Source organism: Molothrus aeneus, chromosome 10, assembly GCF_037042795.1.
Source record: "Molothrus aeneus isolate 106 chromosome 10, BPBGC_Maene_1.0, whole genome shotgun sequence".
Taxonomy (NCBI): Eukaryota; Metazoa; Chordata; class Aves; order Passeriformes; family Icteridae; genus Molothrus; species Molothrus aeneus.
The window spans coordinates 25,569,035-25,587,719 of NC_089655.1; the positions used below are offsets into that span (position 1 = coordinate 25,569,035).

At 39.5% G+C, this 18,685-nt stretch overlaps 2 protein-coding genes across 2 annotated transcripts in view; one reads left to right on the forward strand and one right to left on the reverse strand.

Annotated features, from left to right (window-relative positions):
* The window catches only part of WWTR1 (WW domain containing transcription regulator 1), a 43,842-nt gene extending 37,180 nt beyond the window's left edge, over positions 1–6,662 (forward strand). Inside the window, exons 4-6 of the mRNA XM_066556720.1 lie at positions 1,075–1,208; positions 1,757–1,869; positions 2,909–6,662. Of these exons, the coding sequence (XP_066412817.1) occupies positions 1,075–1,208; positions 1,757–1,869; positions 2,909–3,093 (432 nt within the window). The 3' untranslated portion in view covers positions 3,094–6,662. The remainder of the gene's footprint in view (positions 1–1,074; positions 1,209–1,756; positions 1,870–2,908) is intronic.
* A 2,719-nt stretch (positions 6,663–9,381) lies between these two features.
* On the reverse strand, positions 9,382–16,533 carry TM4SF4 (transmembrane 4 L six family member 4). The gene is made up of 5 exons (XM_066556759.1): positions 16,363–16,533; positions 16,027–16,116; positions 13,111–13,244; positions 9,625–9,814; positions 9,382–9,399 (listed from the first exon to the last, which is right to left on the reverse strand). Exons 1-5 carry the CDS (start codon positions 16,531–16,533, stop codon positions 9,382–9,384), a joined length of 603 nt encoding a protein of 200 aa, XP_066412856.1.
* Positions 16,534–18,685: the final 2,152 nt, after the last annotated feature.

The window sequence follows — 18,685 nt, forward strand, 5'->3', positions numbered from 1 at the left end:
TTTGTACATTTTCACAGACTCCAGCTGATTAAATTCTAAGTAGAAATGTCACCATTAAAATTGTCACTTGACAAATTTAATCAAAAACCTAGCATACATAAGCTATTAAGAATCTTAAGAATGTTTGTTTTTAACACTTGCTAAATACTGACACCATCTAAAGTAAATTGTAATTTATCAATGAATATATTGATAATTTTGTTATAAAGGAAATACTGCTTTTATGGGCACCAATATGTGCTACTTTATTCACAAAGAGACCAGACCATTCCTCCTCAATGAAACAAATAATTGAAAACATAGTAAAACATCATATTCTAGCCTTGAAGACCTGTTAATCCTTTGTGTGCTGGGGAGACAATGATTGAGTCAGAGAAGTTTTCTACTAGGATTTAAACGAAATATTTACTTTGCTTGTTTCATTAAAAAAAAAGTAAGTGGAGTTAATTATGGTAAGAATAGATATAGCTTTATTATTTTAAGGTCTTCGGATTTTTATTTGGAACATCCAGTTGAGGTCAGACAACTTCTGTATAGAACTCTGTACCACTAGATGTCATGTGTGTTTCACAGAGATAATGCTGGAAGAATTTATCTTTCAGGAAGGGTTGCAAAATAAGTTTCCTTTGGCTCTGATTGCTTGTTTGTCACCCTGCAGATAGTAGACATGAGACAGGTCATTAAGCAAATGCTTATTATTAGGCAGAGTGTTCTAAATAATAGAGCGTTCTCAATAATTTTAAAGATAATTGAATCACAGTCTTGGTTCCAGTGGTTTTCTTGTAACATGTTAAGTACTTTGTGGTAGCTGAATTGCAGGCCTGGCTTCCAGACATGGTGGAACTGACATCTAGATTCTGTGGTGCTTTAAGCTAGCACAGGTGGGCATGAAAGACACGGTCTGTCTACATCATGGTTTTCTTCATATCAGAGTAAACAAATACTCATAGTGACATCACTCAGAATTACTTTCCTTCAGTGTATATGTTATGTGTTCGTTATATGTTGTTACAAGACTACAATATTTCTGAGCTGTTGGAATAACCCTTCCCTGGTATTTATTTGTCTTTTCAGGAGGCTGCTCTTTGCAGACAACTTCCTGTAGACCCAGAAAACATGGTCCCAGTTCAGACAGCTGTGAACACCCCTGCCATGACACAGGACATGAGGCCTATTACAAATAATGGATCAGATCCTTTTTTGAACAGGCAAGTTCATTCTTCTTCATTAGGCAATTGCTTCTGTTGCCTTCTCTGGGCTGTTACAGGCGTCTCTCTAAAATAGTCCCTATATCATCTTCTTTTTTTACTTACTGTAAACAGAGGGTATGGCTGAGTGGCTGGCCTGAAATCTTTCAGTTTATGCTTCAAGAAGGAATCTTTAAAAGAAGCAATAAATTGTAACAGGTGGTTTTAATTCTATTGTTAGTGTATGTAGAAGACTAGGTAGAATAGGTATGTTATCTAAGTAACAAAAAAGTAAATACATGCAACTTTTTAGGCTGTCAGAACTGATTTCAGCTAGAGAGTTATATATGCATGTGTGTATTTCAAAATGTAAGAGTGACCTTGCTTAAATTACTTTGTTGTTTGGGCTGATGTGATGCAAATATTATGTTGGCTGATCAGTGGCCAACAGTTACAGGATGAGGCTTAATGACTCAGTATCTATTTCTGTGTTCTCTTCTAACACTGTGCTCAGGAACTGTGTCTATCAGAGCATCTTTACTGAGTGTTTTTCATGTTTCAATTTGTAGTGGGCCATACCACTCCAGGGAACAGAGTACAGACAGTGGCTTGGGATTAGGATGCTACAGTATACCAACAACACCTGAAGATTTCCTCAGCAACGTAGATGAGATGGATACAGGTAGAATACTCAGATTTAGCTTAAAGTATAATCCATGTATTATGGCTAGTAATGTTTTATAATTGCATAACTGAATGATAATCTGCAGCTTTCCTAATCAAGAGAACAGACTGACATTGTGGGAGAAAAGGCCTAGAAGGTGCTTAGTGCCCAGAAAGTTCTCAGCTTTAACTTAGGTCCAGATTCTGCTCTTTTACCTCAGACTGATATTAAACAGAATAATAAAACCTGGAAAATGCAAGCCTTAATTTCTGTTTTCATACTATTGTCCATGGTAGGGGGACTAAAAAGCTTGTTATGTGTTACATGTAGAAATTAATACATTTTCTAACTCTGGGAAATCAGTCTTGCTTGTAAGTCTCTTACATCGGCTAAGTTGCATTTTCCTTCAAACAGAATGTATTTAGCTAGCTTACATTTTGATACATATTTATTTTATGTTAATGTCCTCATGGTGTTTAAAATACTGAAATAATTTACTAGGAAATCATGAGTTTTTTCAGAGAGTGAAATTCTCAGCACTTCCTCACCTAAACTTCCTTTTGAAGTCATTAGAAATTCAGTATTATGCAGAGAATGAAAGATTTATCTATTAAAGGTTTTCATGCTTGTTCTTATTAATTTATGGGGGGAAAAAAAGTGTCATATTACAGATCTAAATTGCTGTAAAGCACTTTTTTCAGTTATTTCCTACAGACAACGTTGCCCCTGGTGCAGGGAACAGGATGGAGGTGTACATGAGGGCCCTTTGCTGCTTCCTGGGCAGACCAGGAAACAAACTTGAAACTGTCATGCTTCCCAAGTGGCAGACCAGAGCTGGATGCCTTGAGCACTGCTGGAAATGACCTTTTGTGCTTTTGAGATCAAAGCCAGGGTATTCTTAGGAGGATATGTACTCTATACCTAAATGCAGTTTTGAGATAAAATTTGTGTGGTGCTTGTGGGAAAGGGGGAATACATTTTTATGTAGTTCTGTTGGTTTTTTTTTTACTCACAATAAGACTTTGGTACTTCAAAAGTTCTTCTTTACTTTTCCTAGGAGAAACTCTAGCACAGACAGCAATGAACTTAAACCCACAACAAACACGTTTCCCCGATTTCCTCGACTGTCTTCCAGGGACAAACGTTGATCTTGGGACTCTAGAGTCAGAAGACTTGATCCCTATTCTCAACGACGTGGAGTCAGTGCTTAACAAAAACGAGCCCTTCCTTACCTGGCTGTAATCAAGCAATGCTTGTTGGGCCTACAGTGCAATTCAGATTTCTTTTTCCTCTTGGGGTAGGCATAGAATATCTAAATATCCTCAAGAGATACAACATACTGCCATATTGACTTTTGTTACATCATCTTTATGGTCAGTTTAATATCTGTCTGAATTTGATTGATACTAATTTAAGTATGAAATACATTTATACCTATATATATAAAATACATACATGGATATATATTTCTTAAAAAAAAACCATACCACTTTACACATCTGTGTACTTTTTTACCTTTTCAAACCGGGCAGAAACGCTTCAGTTTTAGGACAGAAAGTGGCTGATGTTTGTACACATCCCTGACTGATCTCCTGGGTACTGATTGACATCACAGACCCTTTGTGCATCAGAAAAGCTAACTCCTAGGTCACTTGGTTCAAAAAAAGTGCAAAGGATCAGGACATGAGAGCAGTTTTATTATTATGTTTATGACAATACTATCAGAAGCTTTTTTAAAATCAAATTACTTAAGCCTTAAAAAGCTTTTTTAGTTGTTAGTGACTAACTGTTCTCTATAGAATACAGTTCAAATAAGATCCATATCAAGCATAATAATTCCTATTATATATTTGTGAAGGCACAAACACTACTGTAGCAGTTTCTTTTTTTTCAGTAAATTACTGTATAGTTTTCAGAAAATAATTACATCTAGTCTCAAAGTACCAGAATTATTTAGCAACATTTTTACACTACAATATTGTTACAAAATAAACCAGGCTGGTACTGACTGTTGCCTTTTAAAAACAAAGAAATGTATTATGAACAAGCATTTTTTAAAAAATTCTTAGGTTTTTTAGTTTATTATATTAAGCACTACAGTTTTGTAACTTAACACATGAACAAGCAATTTTTTATATATATGAAATCTGTGGCAAGTATCTTAAATGCAAAAATATTCTTTTAAAATCAGTTCTGGAAAATGTGGCACAACTTGTTAATGTCATACATAGGGGAAGAAAAATCTTCCTCATACTGTTTTCAGTGATGTTTATAACTGACAATGTAAAAATACATGTAGTTCTATACATGAAAAAGAACCAGGAACTTTATCAGGGCACTGCTAAAGCAGCATTGGGACTCACCTGGTAAAGCTGCTTAGTTTTTATGTCTTTCATTTACCATAACTGGTGCACAGGACACGAGGCATGTGCTGTGTGGTTTTGCCTGCTATATATCCTACAAAACTTCTTTATCAGAGGTTTGGGACTGAGAAGACATCAAGAACATTAAGTCTGCAGTTCCCCTGAAATGCAAATGAAGTCCTGAATATTCTTAAATGTTTTGAAATTATCTTATTTATAATTAATGGATATAAGCATTTTGTATTGAAGAATAGGTAATTTTATGAAAGGCATTATAACTTTTCTCTAAGCTTAATCCAGGCTTTGTAAAGAGAAGAAGAGATGTAGCACTAAGTGTAAATGTGTGTTTGCCGGGTCTGATAACACTTAGCAAGATCTTACTGATGCATCAGAATATTGACCCTTAAAGACCTTTTTCCATCTGGTTGGGTGAAGGTAGGTGAAAAGGTCGGCGATGAAGTGGTGGGAATACAGAGTAGATTTGGAAGATGATGATGAGGTTATAAATGTAGATCCTTGCTGGGAAGGATGGCTGCAGACAGGGATGCATAGCAAATGAATCTCCGGTGTTCAGTGAAAAACATAAGAGAAGCACTCAATAAAGTAAATGACCGTGTCTGTGCTGAACTTCTAAGTGTACATGGTGTCACAGGAAGGAAAATAAAAAGCACACACACTGAAATTTTGAAAAAAGAGATATTAGGCAAAGACCTACAGTTGTGAGGTTTTATGACATAGTAAAAAGTAGCTTTTAAAAAATGTTCTCATTTTGTTTTTTTTTAATAGAAAAAGAGATGTAACAGCAGAGTTGTGTCTGCACAGAATTTAATCGCTGAATGGGCATTGTGTTTCTTTTATTCTTTTGGGGGTTATTAGTTGGGTTTTTTTTTTTTTTATTCTTGATAGTTTTGCTAACTGTTGAGATACCATAAACTTCTTTTCAATAAACAGGGACCGGGCAGGGCTGACCAATATTACTGTAATTAGTTTTAATCCCTCTCTCTCTTTTAAGGATTTCTTCAGGTTGTCAGCCTAAATGAAAAACAGATGGTCCTAAGCCTTTATTATTTAGTACCATGACTGATGTTTGTAAAGAATTGGAGATTTTCTGGCCAACTTTCAAGGCCATGTCACCAGCACTGCTCATTTGGCATAAGGAGCCGGCAGCCATTGGTGCTGGAATGACCCACAGCAGCTGTGGACCTGCGTGCTGGTGTGATCCAGGTGGTAGTGCCCATCCACACGTTACCTTCAGAGAATACAGTTTGTTCATTTACTGGCAAATCTGCAGCATTTAACATGTCAGTTTGTCATAAGAGAAGATATTCTGAGCAGGTTGGCTAGCAGCTCTGTGAGGTAGCTGGTGCTGATTCCTGCCCAGCCACATGCATTGTTGTCAGCCAAAGGCTGTTCTGTGTATGGGGAAAACTAATGCAACTTTCTAGTGAAATCACATCAGGTGTTTATCAGAATTGTGAAGCTGCAAGCTTGATTCCTTTTTTATTTCTGGTGGTTGAGTGCCTTGGTGCAAAGACCTTAGAAGGATAAAGCAATCATAAACTCTGTTTCTGTGTTACTTCCATAGTAAACCAGTAGCAGATCTGAAACAGGAAGGTACTGAGTGGAGCAGCACTTTCAGGCTGACACAGCTGCCAGAATCTTAGGTTAGATCTTTACTCAGTCATGAAATAAATCTTGGTTAAATTAAAAGTGATTCTTTACACTGTCAGCTTTTAATTTTTGTTACGGAGATAATGTATCCGATGAAGTGCAATGACAATAAAATCTATTTTTCAAAGTTATCTTTAAAAAAAGTTTTTGGCTTTAAACAGACTTATGGCAGAATTTTTCAGTATTCAAAGCATATGTAATATGAAAGTAAATTTATTGTTGACAATATTTCACTGTACTATTTCAGGTTTTGAGCATTTACTGTACTAAATTGTACACTGTCTACTTGTAGTATAAATACAACCAATGTGCCAGCTGGACAATTTTGCTGTGACCATCCCTGAGGGGGCATATGTAAGTCTTGGTGATACAGAAGTAATGGGACATGGTTAATTACAGTTTGTATTCTGGTAATACAGTTAGAATGTAACTTGGGGAGGGATTGGGTTTGACTTTTTGTCAATAAATACTGTTTGGGGGAAAGGAAGGATTTAAATCTCTGTTTTAATTACAGAAAAATGTGGGTGGTTGTCCAAATAAACTTGTTTCCTAATACATACATCCATGTACATGCTAGTTCTTTAACTATTTTATTTACTTTTTTCATTTTTTATATGTCTTGTGTGAGCATTTATTTTTAATTTTTAGTACCTTGCAATAGATTGTACTAGAGGCAATCAGATCAAACGGTTGTATCCTGGGTTTGATTCTGTATTGGTTTTTTTAAAATTATTCCTTTGATCTTTTACATGAAAAAATACAAATGAACTTAAAAGATTTTGGATGCATATTGTTTTTTTAAAATAATTTCTTTAGGGGAAGGGTGGGTTTGAGGGTTTTATTATGGGCTTCCAGGGGACTGTAAAACATTGCTTAGAATAAAGGTGTGGACATACTGTTCTGTGAAAAAGGCATGCATTTTGAATTAAAATATTCAATTTTATATTGTATAGTCAATTATTCATATATGTATATACATATTCAATATGTATATTCAATTCAATATACATTTGAATTAAAATATGGGGGCTAAGACCCCACCCATGTCAGCGTAATGGAAGAAGCTAGCCTTTCCACCCTCTGACAGCTGGAATGTCTCCAGGGTTTGATGTTGTTTGCCTTGCAACTGGTTATGAGTGATGTACAATCCATGAAGAGGGAGCTAAAGTTGAACTGGAGACAAGTGATGAACATTCAAGACTGGAATGATGTGAGAAAACATCCCTTGTTCTGGGCTGAGCAAATATTTTTTCAACATTGTATATGTTACTTCCCTGCTTTAGAGGTGAACCTTTTGCAAAGAGTCTCCAATTAATGCATCATTCCCTGAAAGATGACCCTGTCCTGTGGTTAATGTATCATTTCTCTGCAGTCTATTTATTGAAGACAATCAAAAAAGACTAACTGTATATAGTTCAGCTGTGCAGGGGCTTAACCACTTTTGTCCCACTGAAGTGCATGGACTCAAAGTCACATGCTCATACTCCACATGTTGTAATCTGAGTTGTTAGATAACCGATGTGTATCCTTTTATGATAGCTCTCAGCTAAAACAGTGCCATGCAGTGTTGAAGTTGCCATGCTCTCAGCACCCTGCAGTGCAGACAGTTTTAAGGGGTGAATAATAAAGCATCAGCCAGCATGGATATTTCTGAGATTTTTGCAAAGAATACTAATATTCTTTCTTTTGATTACTATTATTTTTACTTCTGTATTAGTGTATGTTCATAATTCTACACACTGTAACACAGTGTGGTCTTTAAGTTGGTCAGGGTTCCTGAGGTCTGTTAACACTTTCAGTAATCCTTGTTTGTGCCTTCTTTCTTACCACAATCTTTCTGTCCCTTCCTAGCACTGCACTCTCTTTATCTGTGCCTTCTTTTCAATAATTAACACTGGCTTTTTACATAATTCTCTGTTATGAGGTTCTAGGATTAATCCCTCTCCTTCATTTTACTGGATGCTTTGCTGAGTAAAAACACAGAACAATCTCCAGTTACTGCAGAATTGATACTGCGTATGTGTGATTTGCTTGAAATTAAGTGCTAGGAGAGAGCCTCAGATGTTAGTTTAACTGAATAGATTTTGGAATATCATTGTTGGCACTCCAAAGTGTGGGTTCAGCTGGGCTGCTGGTTCTGGCTCATTTACCCTTTTTCAGTACACCTGAAGGCCAAGGTGTGAATGCAGTCTGGATCACAAGATGAAATGTGTGCGCCTTGTGTCAGTATCAGTTCTATATTAGCTCATATTAGAAAGCCATCACATAGCTGGGTGTCTCTTAGAAGCAGTAGCTCATTGATTATGGTTTTAGGTTTCATAGCTTGCTGCCCATTATTTCTTATCCCATCTCCCACAAAAATTTATGTACTCTGCTTATTGATATATCAAGGCTGTACTCAGTGCAGCTACCCCATCCCCTTGTTGAACACTGATGAGAAACATTCCTTGTTCCCAAAGGCTTCATAAAAATCAAACAGGGCAAATGTGAGACGAGGTGCAGGACAGCTGCTCACCACAGATGAAAGAATAGATGTGAGATAGTTGCACAATGTGTGTTTCTGTTGAAATAAAGGGTGCTCTCAAGTTCCTGGGCAATGCAGTAGAACAGGTGGGATAGACAGCTGTGTATGAAGAGGTTTTTTGTAATTTATCATCTTGTACAACATAATTCTCAGTACCTATATCAAACTGTTTAACATTTCTGCATATTGCTCAACAGCTTCTAGTGCTTTCAAGTACTTCTAGATTCTTCAGATATCTCCTAGTGTATATACACAGTACATGACATACATTTTCTGAAAGCACAGACCACAGAATCATTATTTCAGAAGGAAAATTTACAGAACAGATATGGCCAATATTGAGAAGCATTGAGACATCCAACCTGGCAAGCTGGTATGTGAAAATTTGTTTCAGAATTTTTTAAAAGAAGCTTATTAGTTTATTTGAATCCCTCAAATGTCTCCAATCCCTCCTATCTTCTTGATTCCTTCGGGAAGTAGCTTTTTCTTTTAAAGTTTTAAAAGTTCTTTCTAAAAGGTATTTTTGCCTTTGAGCTAGCTCTCATTGTCTTTCCTCTCTCTTTCATAGTATTGTGCCAAATACAGCTAAATTGAACTTCTACAAAAAGATTAATGAACAGCATTTTTGCTCATGTGTAGATTGGAAACTTTGGGGATTTACAAGCTGCTTAACTGACCTGAATAGAAACTGTAACATAAATTTGTATTTTGCCTGAGAATACCCTCTTTTTAAATGGAAGCTCTTTTACAAAAATAAATATGAATGTGAGAGTTGTATTTCACTTATTTTATTCCATGATGAGAGATTTCAGGAAGGCTGGAAAGGGAGTCAGGGCTTCATAACACTAGTGGGAGGAGGAGCCCTTCATTCTCATCTTAGCCAGAGCCAGTGCATCTGAGGGCTGCTTTGTGGAGTAGCTGCCGAAGGGATTCTCTCAGGATGAGGAGAGTTGTCTGCAATATTCCTATTCATTAGACAGTTCCTTCTCCCTGTAAGAATAAAAACATGGAGGTAATTTCCTGGTTGCTATTGCTGTGACTCTCAAAGGCTTTTATTATTTCCTAATGGCAACAATGTATGGTTTTGGCAGTATGTTAGAAAACATGATCATGGAGCTGGAGGAAGGGCAGTTTAGTTTTTCTGACTGTCAGCTAGAGGTGTGTATGTAACTCATCAGTACACAAAATAACAAAGGAGAGCCATCAGTTGCTCACCCCACAACATCCGCAGCATTTGCAGTCCCCACAGATGGTTCCAAAGAGGCCGTTCACCACCTGAATGCCACAGAGCACTCCCTGGATCCCGCTCATCACCAGCAGCAAGGAGAAGAGGGTCAGGTGCCATGGGACAATATTATCAGGTGAAGTACACTTATTCCACAATGCATGGTCAGCAAGGTAATCCCTACATGAGAACAAAACAGTTAGGAAGAAGCTATATTAACTCACAAAGGAGTCTCTCACCACTGAGAGGCTGTCACTGCTGCGACATGGCCGAGGTTCCACTCACTTCAGTGAATTTCTGTGGGATCTCAGCACATCGTTCCCGATGTCCAGAGATGCCAGGAGAACCCTTGGGGGTCTCGAAAATCCTGGAATGTTGCCAGAAGTGTCTGGTGGCTTGATTTTGATCCATCCACAGAAATAACAAGAGTTTGAGGACAAGAGAATCACTTTAGAGTAAAAGGTGTAAAAGAGACACATTTAGAGGGTGAAGTATAGACTTTAAGGTTTTTGGTACAGGGGGGTTATGGAGACAAGATGGAGGGATCAGGGCGTGTCTCGTCCTTCTTCTTTCTTCTTCTTGTCCTCCATCTCCTGTGGTGATGTTGGCACTTGGGGATTGGTTTATGGTGAAGGTGCACTTGCTAACATGGGTGAAAAGCATTGGGAAATAAAGGTAAATATTATGTACGTAGATATTAGTATAAAAGGACATGACCGCCCCGTGGGTGGTCAGAGAGTGCCTGTGACTGCTTGCAGATCAGACCTCTGTTGAGCAGACAGAAAATTTTGTAGATAAGAAATAATAAACAATCCGAAGATCGAAAAGCTGAAGAGTCCAGACTCGTCCTTTAAAACGCGTGCCACCCAAGAACCACACTACTCGTGTCGGGGCAGAGACAGACAGCCGGACCCGACAAATTTCCATTGTCACACTGGTGCTACTTGTCTAGCAATTGACTTCAGTTTAGTTTCTAGATAAGTTGAAGCAAGTGATTTGGAAAATACATCAGAAGGGAGCGATTGGAGACAAGTATGTGTTTGATACAATTGAACCATTTTTAGTGTTTTGGGAAGAAAAGATCTTAGCCAAGCATGTGCCAAATGGGTTTTATCTGTTACAGTGTTTTGTCAGGGGCATTTTTGCTGCTTTTACTTGATTACAGCATTTTTTTGTGTATGGGGGTGGGTGGGAGACTGTGATCAGGGCATGTAATCCAGTATCTCAAAGTAGAGTTGAGAACAAGGGAGTAGTACATTGTAATCAAAGCAACTGAATTATCAAAACAAATCATGAAATTATGCATGTCACCTCTTGTCCACTGAGCTGAAAATAACAGCTTTTGCTGTTCTAGATGCCTCATGTAAAGTAAAGGTAATAACTTCCATAATTTTTACCTTCACATTTTGATTTAATTGTAAACTGCTTAACCACTGGCTATATTTCATCTGCATATTCTTAGTGCTGAGTTGTGTTCTTGTCAAGTGATTTCTGGATTGCAATCAAAACTATGTTTGAAACAGAGCATATTTCCAAAGACTCAGACTGAGACCAAGGGAGTTGGTTTCTGGCACTCACTGGCCCATGAACAAATAATCCTCTACCTGTACACGTCTCATTTTCTTTTCTTTTTTTTCTTTTCTTTTTTCTTCTTTTCTTTTTTCTTTTTTTTTTTTTTTTTCTTTTTTTTTTCCAAGTAATTTTTTTTTGGTATATTATATAAGAAATGCTGCCAGGTCACTCTTGACTGAGGCAGACTACATTAAAGGCTCTGAGGTAATGGAGAGTTTACTACAGCCCTTGCCATTCTGTTCTCATCACACCTGCTCTCCTCAGTAGCACATTGTGACCTGTTGTTTGTTGAACTTGTCTTGACTTCAGTCTGAGCAGTGAGATAGCTGGGATTAAGCAATAAATATACATGAAAGTGAACATCTTTGAGTTGCAGAGCATGAGGAGCAAGCAGCTTTGAAATGCCATAGCCAAAATAAAATTATACATAGATTATATTTATGAATATATTATATTATATTATATTATATTATATTATATTATATTATATTATATTATATTATATTATATTATATTATATTATATTATATTATATTGTAATTATTTGAATACCATTAAATTTCAATATAATCATAGAATCACAGAATGGTTTGGGTTGGAAGGGGTCTGAAAGATCATCTCATTCCAATCCCCCTGCCATGGTCATGGATCCCTTCCACCGTCCTAGGTTGTTCCACACCCTGCCCGACCTGGCCTCAAACACTGCCAGGGATGGGCCATCCACAACTTCTCTGGGCAGCCTATGCCAGTGCCTCACCACCCTCATAGGGAAGAATTTTTTTCCTAATAATTGATCTAAACCTACTCTTAGTTTAAAGCCATTATCTTGTCCTGTCATTACATGCTCTTATAAAAAGTCCCTCTCCATATTTCTTGTAGGCTCCCATCAGGTACTGGAAAGCCACAATCACCCTGAAGCTTCTCTTCTCCAGGCTGAAGAATCCCAATTCTCACAGCCTTTCTTCATAGAAGAGGTGTTCCATCCCTCCGATCATCATTGGTAGCCTCCTTCATCTGTGTCATTAATGAAAACATGAAATAACACCAGTCCCTTAGGGACACCTCTTGTCACTGATGTCCAAGGATCCTGAGCCACTGACCACCACCCTCTGGATGCGACCATCCAAACACTTTCTTCTCCATCTAACAGTTCACCCATCAAATCCATCTCTCTCCAATTTAGGGAGCAGGATATTGTGGGGGATTGTGTCCAGACAAATGACTTCTGTTGTTCTTCCATTATCCACTGATGGAGTCACCCCATCATAGAAGGCCCCTGGGTTGGTCAGGCAGGGCTTGCCTTTGGTGAAGACATTCTGCTTGACCCAAATCACTTCCCTGTCCTCCATGTGCATCATCAGACCTTCTAGGAGGAACTGCTCCATCCATGATCTTCCCAGGCACAGAGGGGAGACTGACAGGTTGATGGTTCCCAGGGTCCACCTTTCTACCCTTTTAAAAGAATGGGTGTATTGTTTCCTCTTTTCCAGACACCTGGGGCTCCACCTGACTGCTGGGACTTTTCAAATATGGAGAGTGGCTAAGCAAATACATCAGCCAATTCCTTCAAGACTCTGAGAGATGTCTCAATGTGTCATTGCTATTCATCAAAGTGGAATTTATTCCCGTATGTTGCTTATCATCCCAAGAATAACCTAGGAAGAGGCTGTGCATTTCTCTTTATAGGCCCCTTTGAAACTCAGTAGTTTTTATTGTACTTGCTTTTCTTTACATCCATGCTCTTGAACCTTATGAAGTCTTGCTGTGTGCTGCAAGCACTTGTAAGATCTTGTATAATTTAGAAAAGCAATATCATTCTCATTTTTATACAACGGATTTGGAATTTGAATCATCTCACAAACTTAAAACATGTATATCTTTTCTTTCTGATTGCCTTGTCTTACCCAGCCTCAAAAGGGTAGGTCCAACCTCCTTGACTTTGACATTTAGGGCCTTTATTCAGGGCTACTGCTGACAAAATAAAGCAGTATCCAGCTCCCAGAACTCCAACGGCAGCAAATATTATAGAAGAAAACATCTGATGAAGAGAAAAATAATGTTATTTTGGTTTCCTAATTTCAGCTGTTCCCTGAAATGTTCCCTAAATTCAGCTGTTAATAGTCAAATAGTCAACACCTGAACAGCTGAAGTCTATTAGTTTCCATTGCATAGAAAATGTGTAATGCATACTTGTATTGGTATTTTAAAGCTTTAGCAGCATTGGCCCCGTGTTCCTGAGGAGGAGAAGGCAGGGACTGGCAGCAGATGGCACTGCTCCCCTCTGGGGCCTCCTGCTCCCCTGTGGCCAGACCTTCATCTCAGGACACTGCAAGCAAGACTAAAGTCTTGGACCACTCAAGGCATTAAAAAAATCTTCAGTATCCTTTACAAGTTAGCTTTGGTGTCTTGGTTATATGTGGACCAAATAATTATAGTTTTCCTTCCCAAGTCTCCCTTTAGGTTTCATATTAGTATACTTTTTCTCCTCACAGGTGTAAGCTCTAGTATTACAATTGGAATAGATGGGAAAGTATGTCTTTATTTTTCTGGTTTCTATTACAGAATTTTCCATATATACTAATATGTAAGTAAAATCATGCAAGAACTAATGCACTGCTTGAATTCTGAAATACTTGTAGTTATAACAATTTGTAGGTTAAGGTTATGTGCTTTATTGGAATAAAGTGATACAGGTGAAGAAAAAAACCCATTACTTTCATGTCACAGAATAATTTGGGTTGGAAATGACCTCTAATATCAAGTACAATGTGATTTTTTTGTTCAGACCTCATTGCAAGAGTCTTGTCTTGAGTCCTGGCATGCATTTTTATGTTGATATATCTGTCAGGGCTAACTTTAAAATTATGATTTTGTAGTAGACATCAAAATAATGGGCTTCAGCTAAAATACCAAATTTGGTTCTCAGACATGCTGATGCTGATAAGGTCCATAGGACTCTTGGAGTAGAGTGTACTTGGCACTCTTGACTGTATCAATACTGCCAGTCAGCTGCACTCTAGCATGCTGTCAGCAGAGAAGGCAGGCTGATTTGCAGGCAGCACCACACACCTGCAGGTTGGCTCCCATGCAGCCAGTGCTGGCCCTGGTGACCGCGGGAGGGAGGCCCTGGTGACCGCGGGAGGGGGGCCCTGGTGACCGCGGGAGGGAGGCCCTGGTCACCGCGTGTGGCCCTGGTCACCGCGGGAGGGAGGCCCTGGTCACCGCATGTGGCCCTGGTCACGGCGGGAGGGAGGCCCTGGTCACCGCATGTGGCCCTGGTCACCGCGGGAGGGGGGCCCTGGTCACCGCGTGTGGCCCTGGTCACGGCGGGAGGGGGGCCCTGGTCACGGCGGGAGGGGGGCCCTGGTCACCGCATGTGGCCCTGGTCACCGCGGGAGGGGGGCCCTGGTCACTGCGTGTGGCCCTGGTCACTGCATGTGGCCCTGGTCACTGCATGTGGCCCTGGTCACGGCGGGAGGGGGGCCCTGGTCACCGCGTGTGGGGGGCCCTGGTCACCGCGGGAGGGGGGCCCTGGTCACCGCGGGAGGGAGGCCCTGGTCACCGCGTGTGGGGGGCCCTGGTCACCGCGTGTGGCCCTGGTCACCGCGGGAGGGAGGCCCTGGTCACCGCGTGTGGGGGGCCCTGGTCACCGCGGGAGGGAGGCCCTGGTCACCGCGTGTGGGGGGCCCTGGTCACCGCGTGTGGCCCTGGTCACCGCGGGAGGGAGGCCCTGGTCACCGCGTGTGGGGGGCCCTGGTCACCGCATGTGGCCCTGGTCACTGCATGTGGCCCTGGTCACCGCGTGTGGCCCTGGTCACTCCCGGCTGAGCAGCAGCAGCACTGCAGTTCTTGGCTGCCTGTGGAGTGGTATGTGCTCTGCAAAACTCAACCAGCTTCTCTTGACTGCTTGCAGAAAATGGATCATGCAGTGTTGTAAAGACAAACAGATGGCTCCATTTCCTCCTTCTCAAGGTTCAACCTGTTTTGTTGGTATTGCATGAAGACAGCATCAAAAAGAGAATTTAGGGAAAGCTCTTCAGTCAACCTCATAGGCATGAATCTTTTCCTATTTGTTTTTCTCTCTTTTTTTTTTTTAATTTTCATTGGAAAATCTGTTCCTTTGTTTAAAAACTTTACTGATCTACTGGATCAAGAGAATTTATTTCGAAAAGACATATTTTCCTACTAGAAATAATTTTTTTCTGATTTAATTTTTAAACTAAAATGCTTGAGGTATTTACTAGTGTCTGAAAGTATTCTTTGGAAACTTTTCTAGTGTGAAAGTAAGATAGCTATAAATTCAAAGTGGAACCTCACTCACACTGCTTAAAGTAGGAGGTTGGATTAGGTGATGTCCCGAGATCTATTCCTTCCTGAAAATCTTCCTCTGTATCTAATGAGACACATCTCATTTTGTGGGCCTGTAGTGAGTTGGGAATGTAGTGTCTAACTGCCAGAGTGATTTTAAAAGCTGCCAACAAAAAATGGCTAAGGAGAGGACTCTGCAAAACAAAATGTAGATCTTTCAGCAATAAATTTTAATTGTGATAGTAACTATAAGTATCTTGATATCCTTTTGCTATCCTGATAGCAAAAACCAACGAGGCCATACTGTTGTAGTACCTGTGGTAAAACATCAGAGGCATAATACAATTTTTACAGCCTGCTATTTCTACTTCCCAGCACTCAAACAAATGGCAGGGCTGTTTGTCCCACATTAAGAAAGCCTCTATCTAGACTCGCAAAGACTGTGAGAGGAAAATACATATATCAGTAACAATTCAGCTTTTACTTTTTTTGCCATGTTTCCTTTCACTTACCGCAAACCTCTTTCCACAGCTCCGATTACCACAGCATCCACAGCAATCATTATTCTGAAGGCCCAAAAATACCAAGGCAGGGAAGATCATCTATGAATAATATAAATATAGTTTGAACTGGGATTAATTCAAATTACATCTTCTTTTAAATATAGTAATTTTATGGGTTTGGGTTTTTTTCTTATCATTAGTTTAGGTTACTTATTGCCAAACCTTTGGATGGCTTATAACTTATTTGTTTATCCAAGAGGAATTTGCAGTCCTGAGAAAATTCAACAATGCAAGTCATGGCTGTGGGTGGGGGAAAGGTATAAATGTCTGAATTTAGACACTTACCAATACACCTGATCCCAAGATCCCTCCAAAGTACCAAACTTCATCTGTAATGTGTGCACTCTCTTCAACTTTTCCTCCAGGGAAAAACAACAAAATATTAGCGAGGGTGCAGAGCACAGCCAGGGGGATGAGAGTACTTCCCAGGCACTTGGCACAGCCTCCCGTGCACATGCTTCTTTAAAGGAATTGTAAACACAGTTGAAGATAAAATCTCTCAGATGTTCTCAGAACTGATTTATAAAAAGAAGTTTCTGGGTGTACTTTGCAAAATCCAGTTTCTGTTGTGCTGTTAGAGGAGTTGAGCCTGTAGAATGCTCCTGTCAGTGTTCCTGCAGTCAGTTGAAAAGGCACTGTGCTGGTTTTTTATATGTCCTTGCAGCTGTGATGTCAATTTTCTGAACATCCGTAAATGAAATTACGTTCAGGGCAACCTCTCATTTTACTATGACAACCCACAAAATCTGTTAATATTTTACTAAGGTGGCTGACACATTTCATAATCTGGGCTCAGGTCATGGGTTGATACATGTCTTAGTTCTGGATCATCATTTTTACAACACATGATCTTTCTTCATACTAGAAAACACTTATTTTGCAAGGACTGACAAAAAATGCGTAATGAGTCAGCTGATATGAATAACATATTCATAGTCCAAGTTTTTACATGTCGTGAGACAGTTCTGTAATTGAAACAGTAGAGAAACTAGCTAATACAAAAATGAGCCATTTTAGACCAATAAAGATACACATCCACAAACCCAAGAAAGTTCTTGGGTTGCAGCGAGATGAGAAGCACTTATTTATTGAAGTTAGGTGGTTGGACTGTGCATCAGGGCATGCATTTCTTCTCTATTTTTGGGATTAAAAGATTGATTTAATATTTATTTTGTAATTTCATATTCTACATGATGGAAGACTGCACGAAAGACTGAATTAGAAATGCTCTAATATTTAATAGCCCTCTTCACCAAATATTAAGTTATATGATGAAGATGAACAAAAACTTGACAGTATTTTCCATAGATTTTATTTTGAAATTATGGCATATGCCATGTTTTATGATAACTCATACATTTTTTTACTTTCATAGGACAATATTTAATAAACTTAAGCTTATTCAATAAAGGATGGCAAGAAATGATTGTCACTGCCAATCATACGTATTTGTTATTATATTAGGAAGAGCAGAGGACGATTTTTTTGTGAGGACCAGTCCTAGGAACTGCAGTGCTGAGCAGACTCATGATTTCTGATGAAATGACACTAGTTTACTTTGTAAAAGGTTTTATTCAGGTACTTTTTAAGACGAATTTTTGAGTAGCTTCTCAAGTTGGCACATAATGCAACAGGAATTAAGTGAACAGGTTCTTGGTATGAAGTGCAGATCTAGCAGAACAGCCTGGACAGTGACAGTGGTTGTTCCTGGTGGACTGGAAGATCCCCATGAATCACAGTGCATTCCATGCTGTTGGCACAGGAGCCTGCAGCTGATGATTTACCAAACAGTTTCTGGAGGTTGTACTGTTTTTGTTTTTCATGTGTCATCATGATTCCCCTTAGTGTTTTTGCTAGAGCAACAGATGCTGTTTGGTACAGTTTGGAAAGCATGGCCCTTTGCAGCTCACACTGCTCAGCCAGAGCAGCTGTCTCTGCCAGGCACTGGGAGCTGCCAGGGTGTTGCCAGCCGTGTCCGGGTGTGGTGTGTCTGACCTTGCTGTTCCTCTGCACAAAGTCGACAATGCCCAAGGTGTTGCCACTGGTTTGTTGGTTGGTCCCTGAAGGAGAGAGGAGCCTCTGGTCCTGTCTGTGTAACAGCAACATACATATGGTCCCTGAGGATAGCATTTTGAAAGGCACATGCTCATAAATTCAACTTTTCATCTCAAGAAGTAAGCTATTATGCAATCAAAGAGCAAGCAAAGAAAAAAAATCCTGAGAGAGCACAGCTTACATGTGGTAGTCGATAGGATGTCAGTTGGGCCAGTGTAAGCAGTTTTCATGGCTTTCAACAGCCAGTAATTGATTCTGTGTCAAAGATTCAGAACCTGAAAACTCTCCATATGTCACCTGATACATTAAAGAGGCTTTCGCAACATTCCCATTTGGTAGAGAACACCTGTAATTTGTCTCCAATTTACAGTGCGTTGGTAACAGGCACTGGGAAAATGTTTCCTGTAGCTGGAATATAAGTCTTAGTTGGCTTTCTCCCTTTCTCTATCTGACTACAATGTGGCTTTGTTTTTGCAGCCAGTGAATCCTGGCTTTGCAGTAAAGAGGAAAAGTTTTAAGTTTTATTGCATCCAGCACCCTGCCATCCTATTTC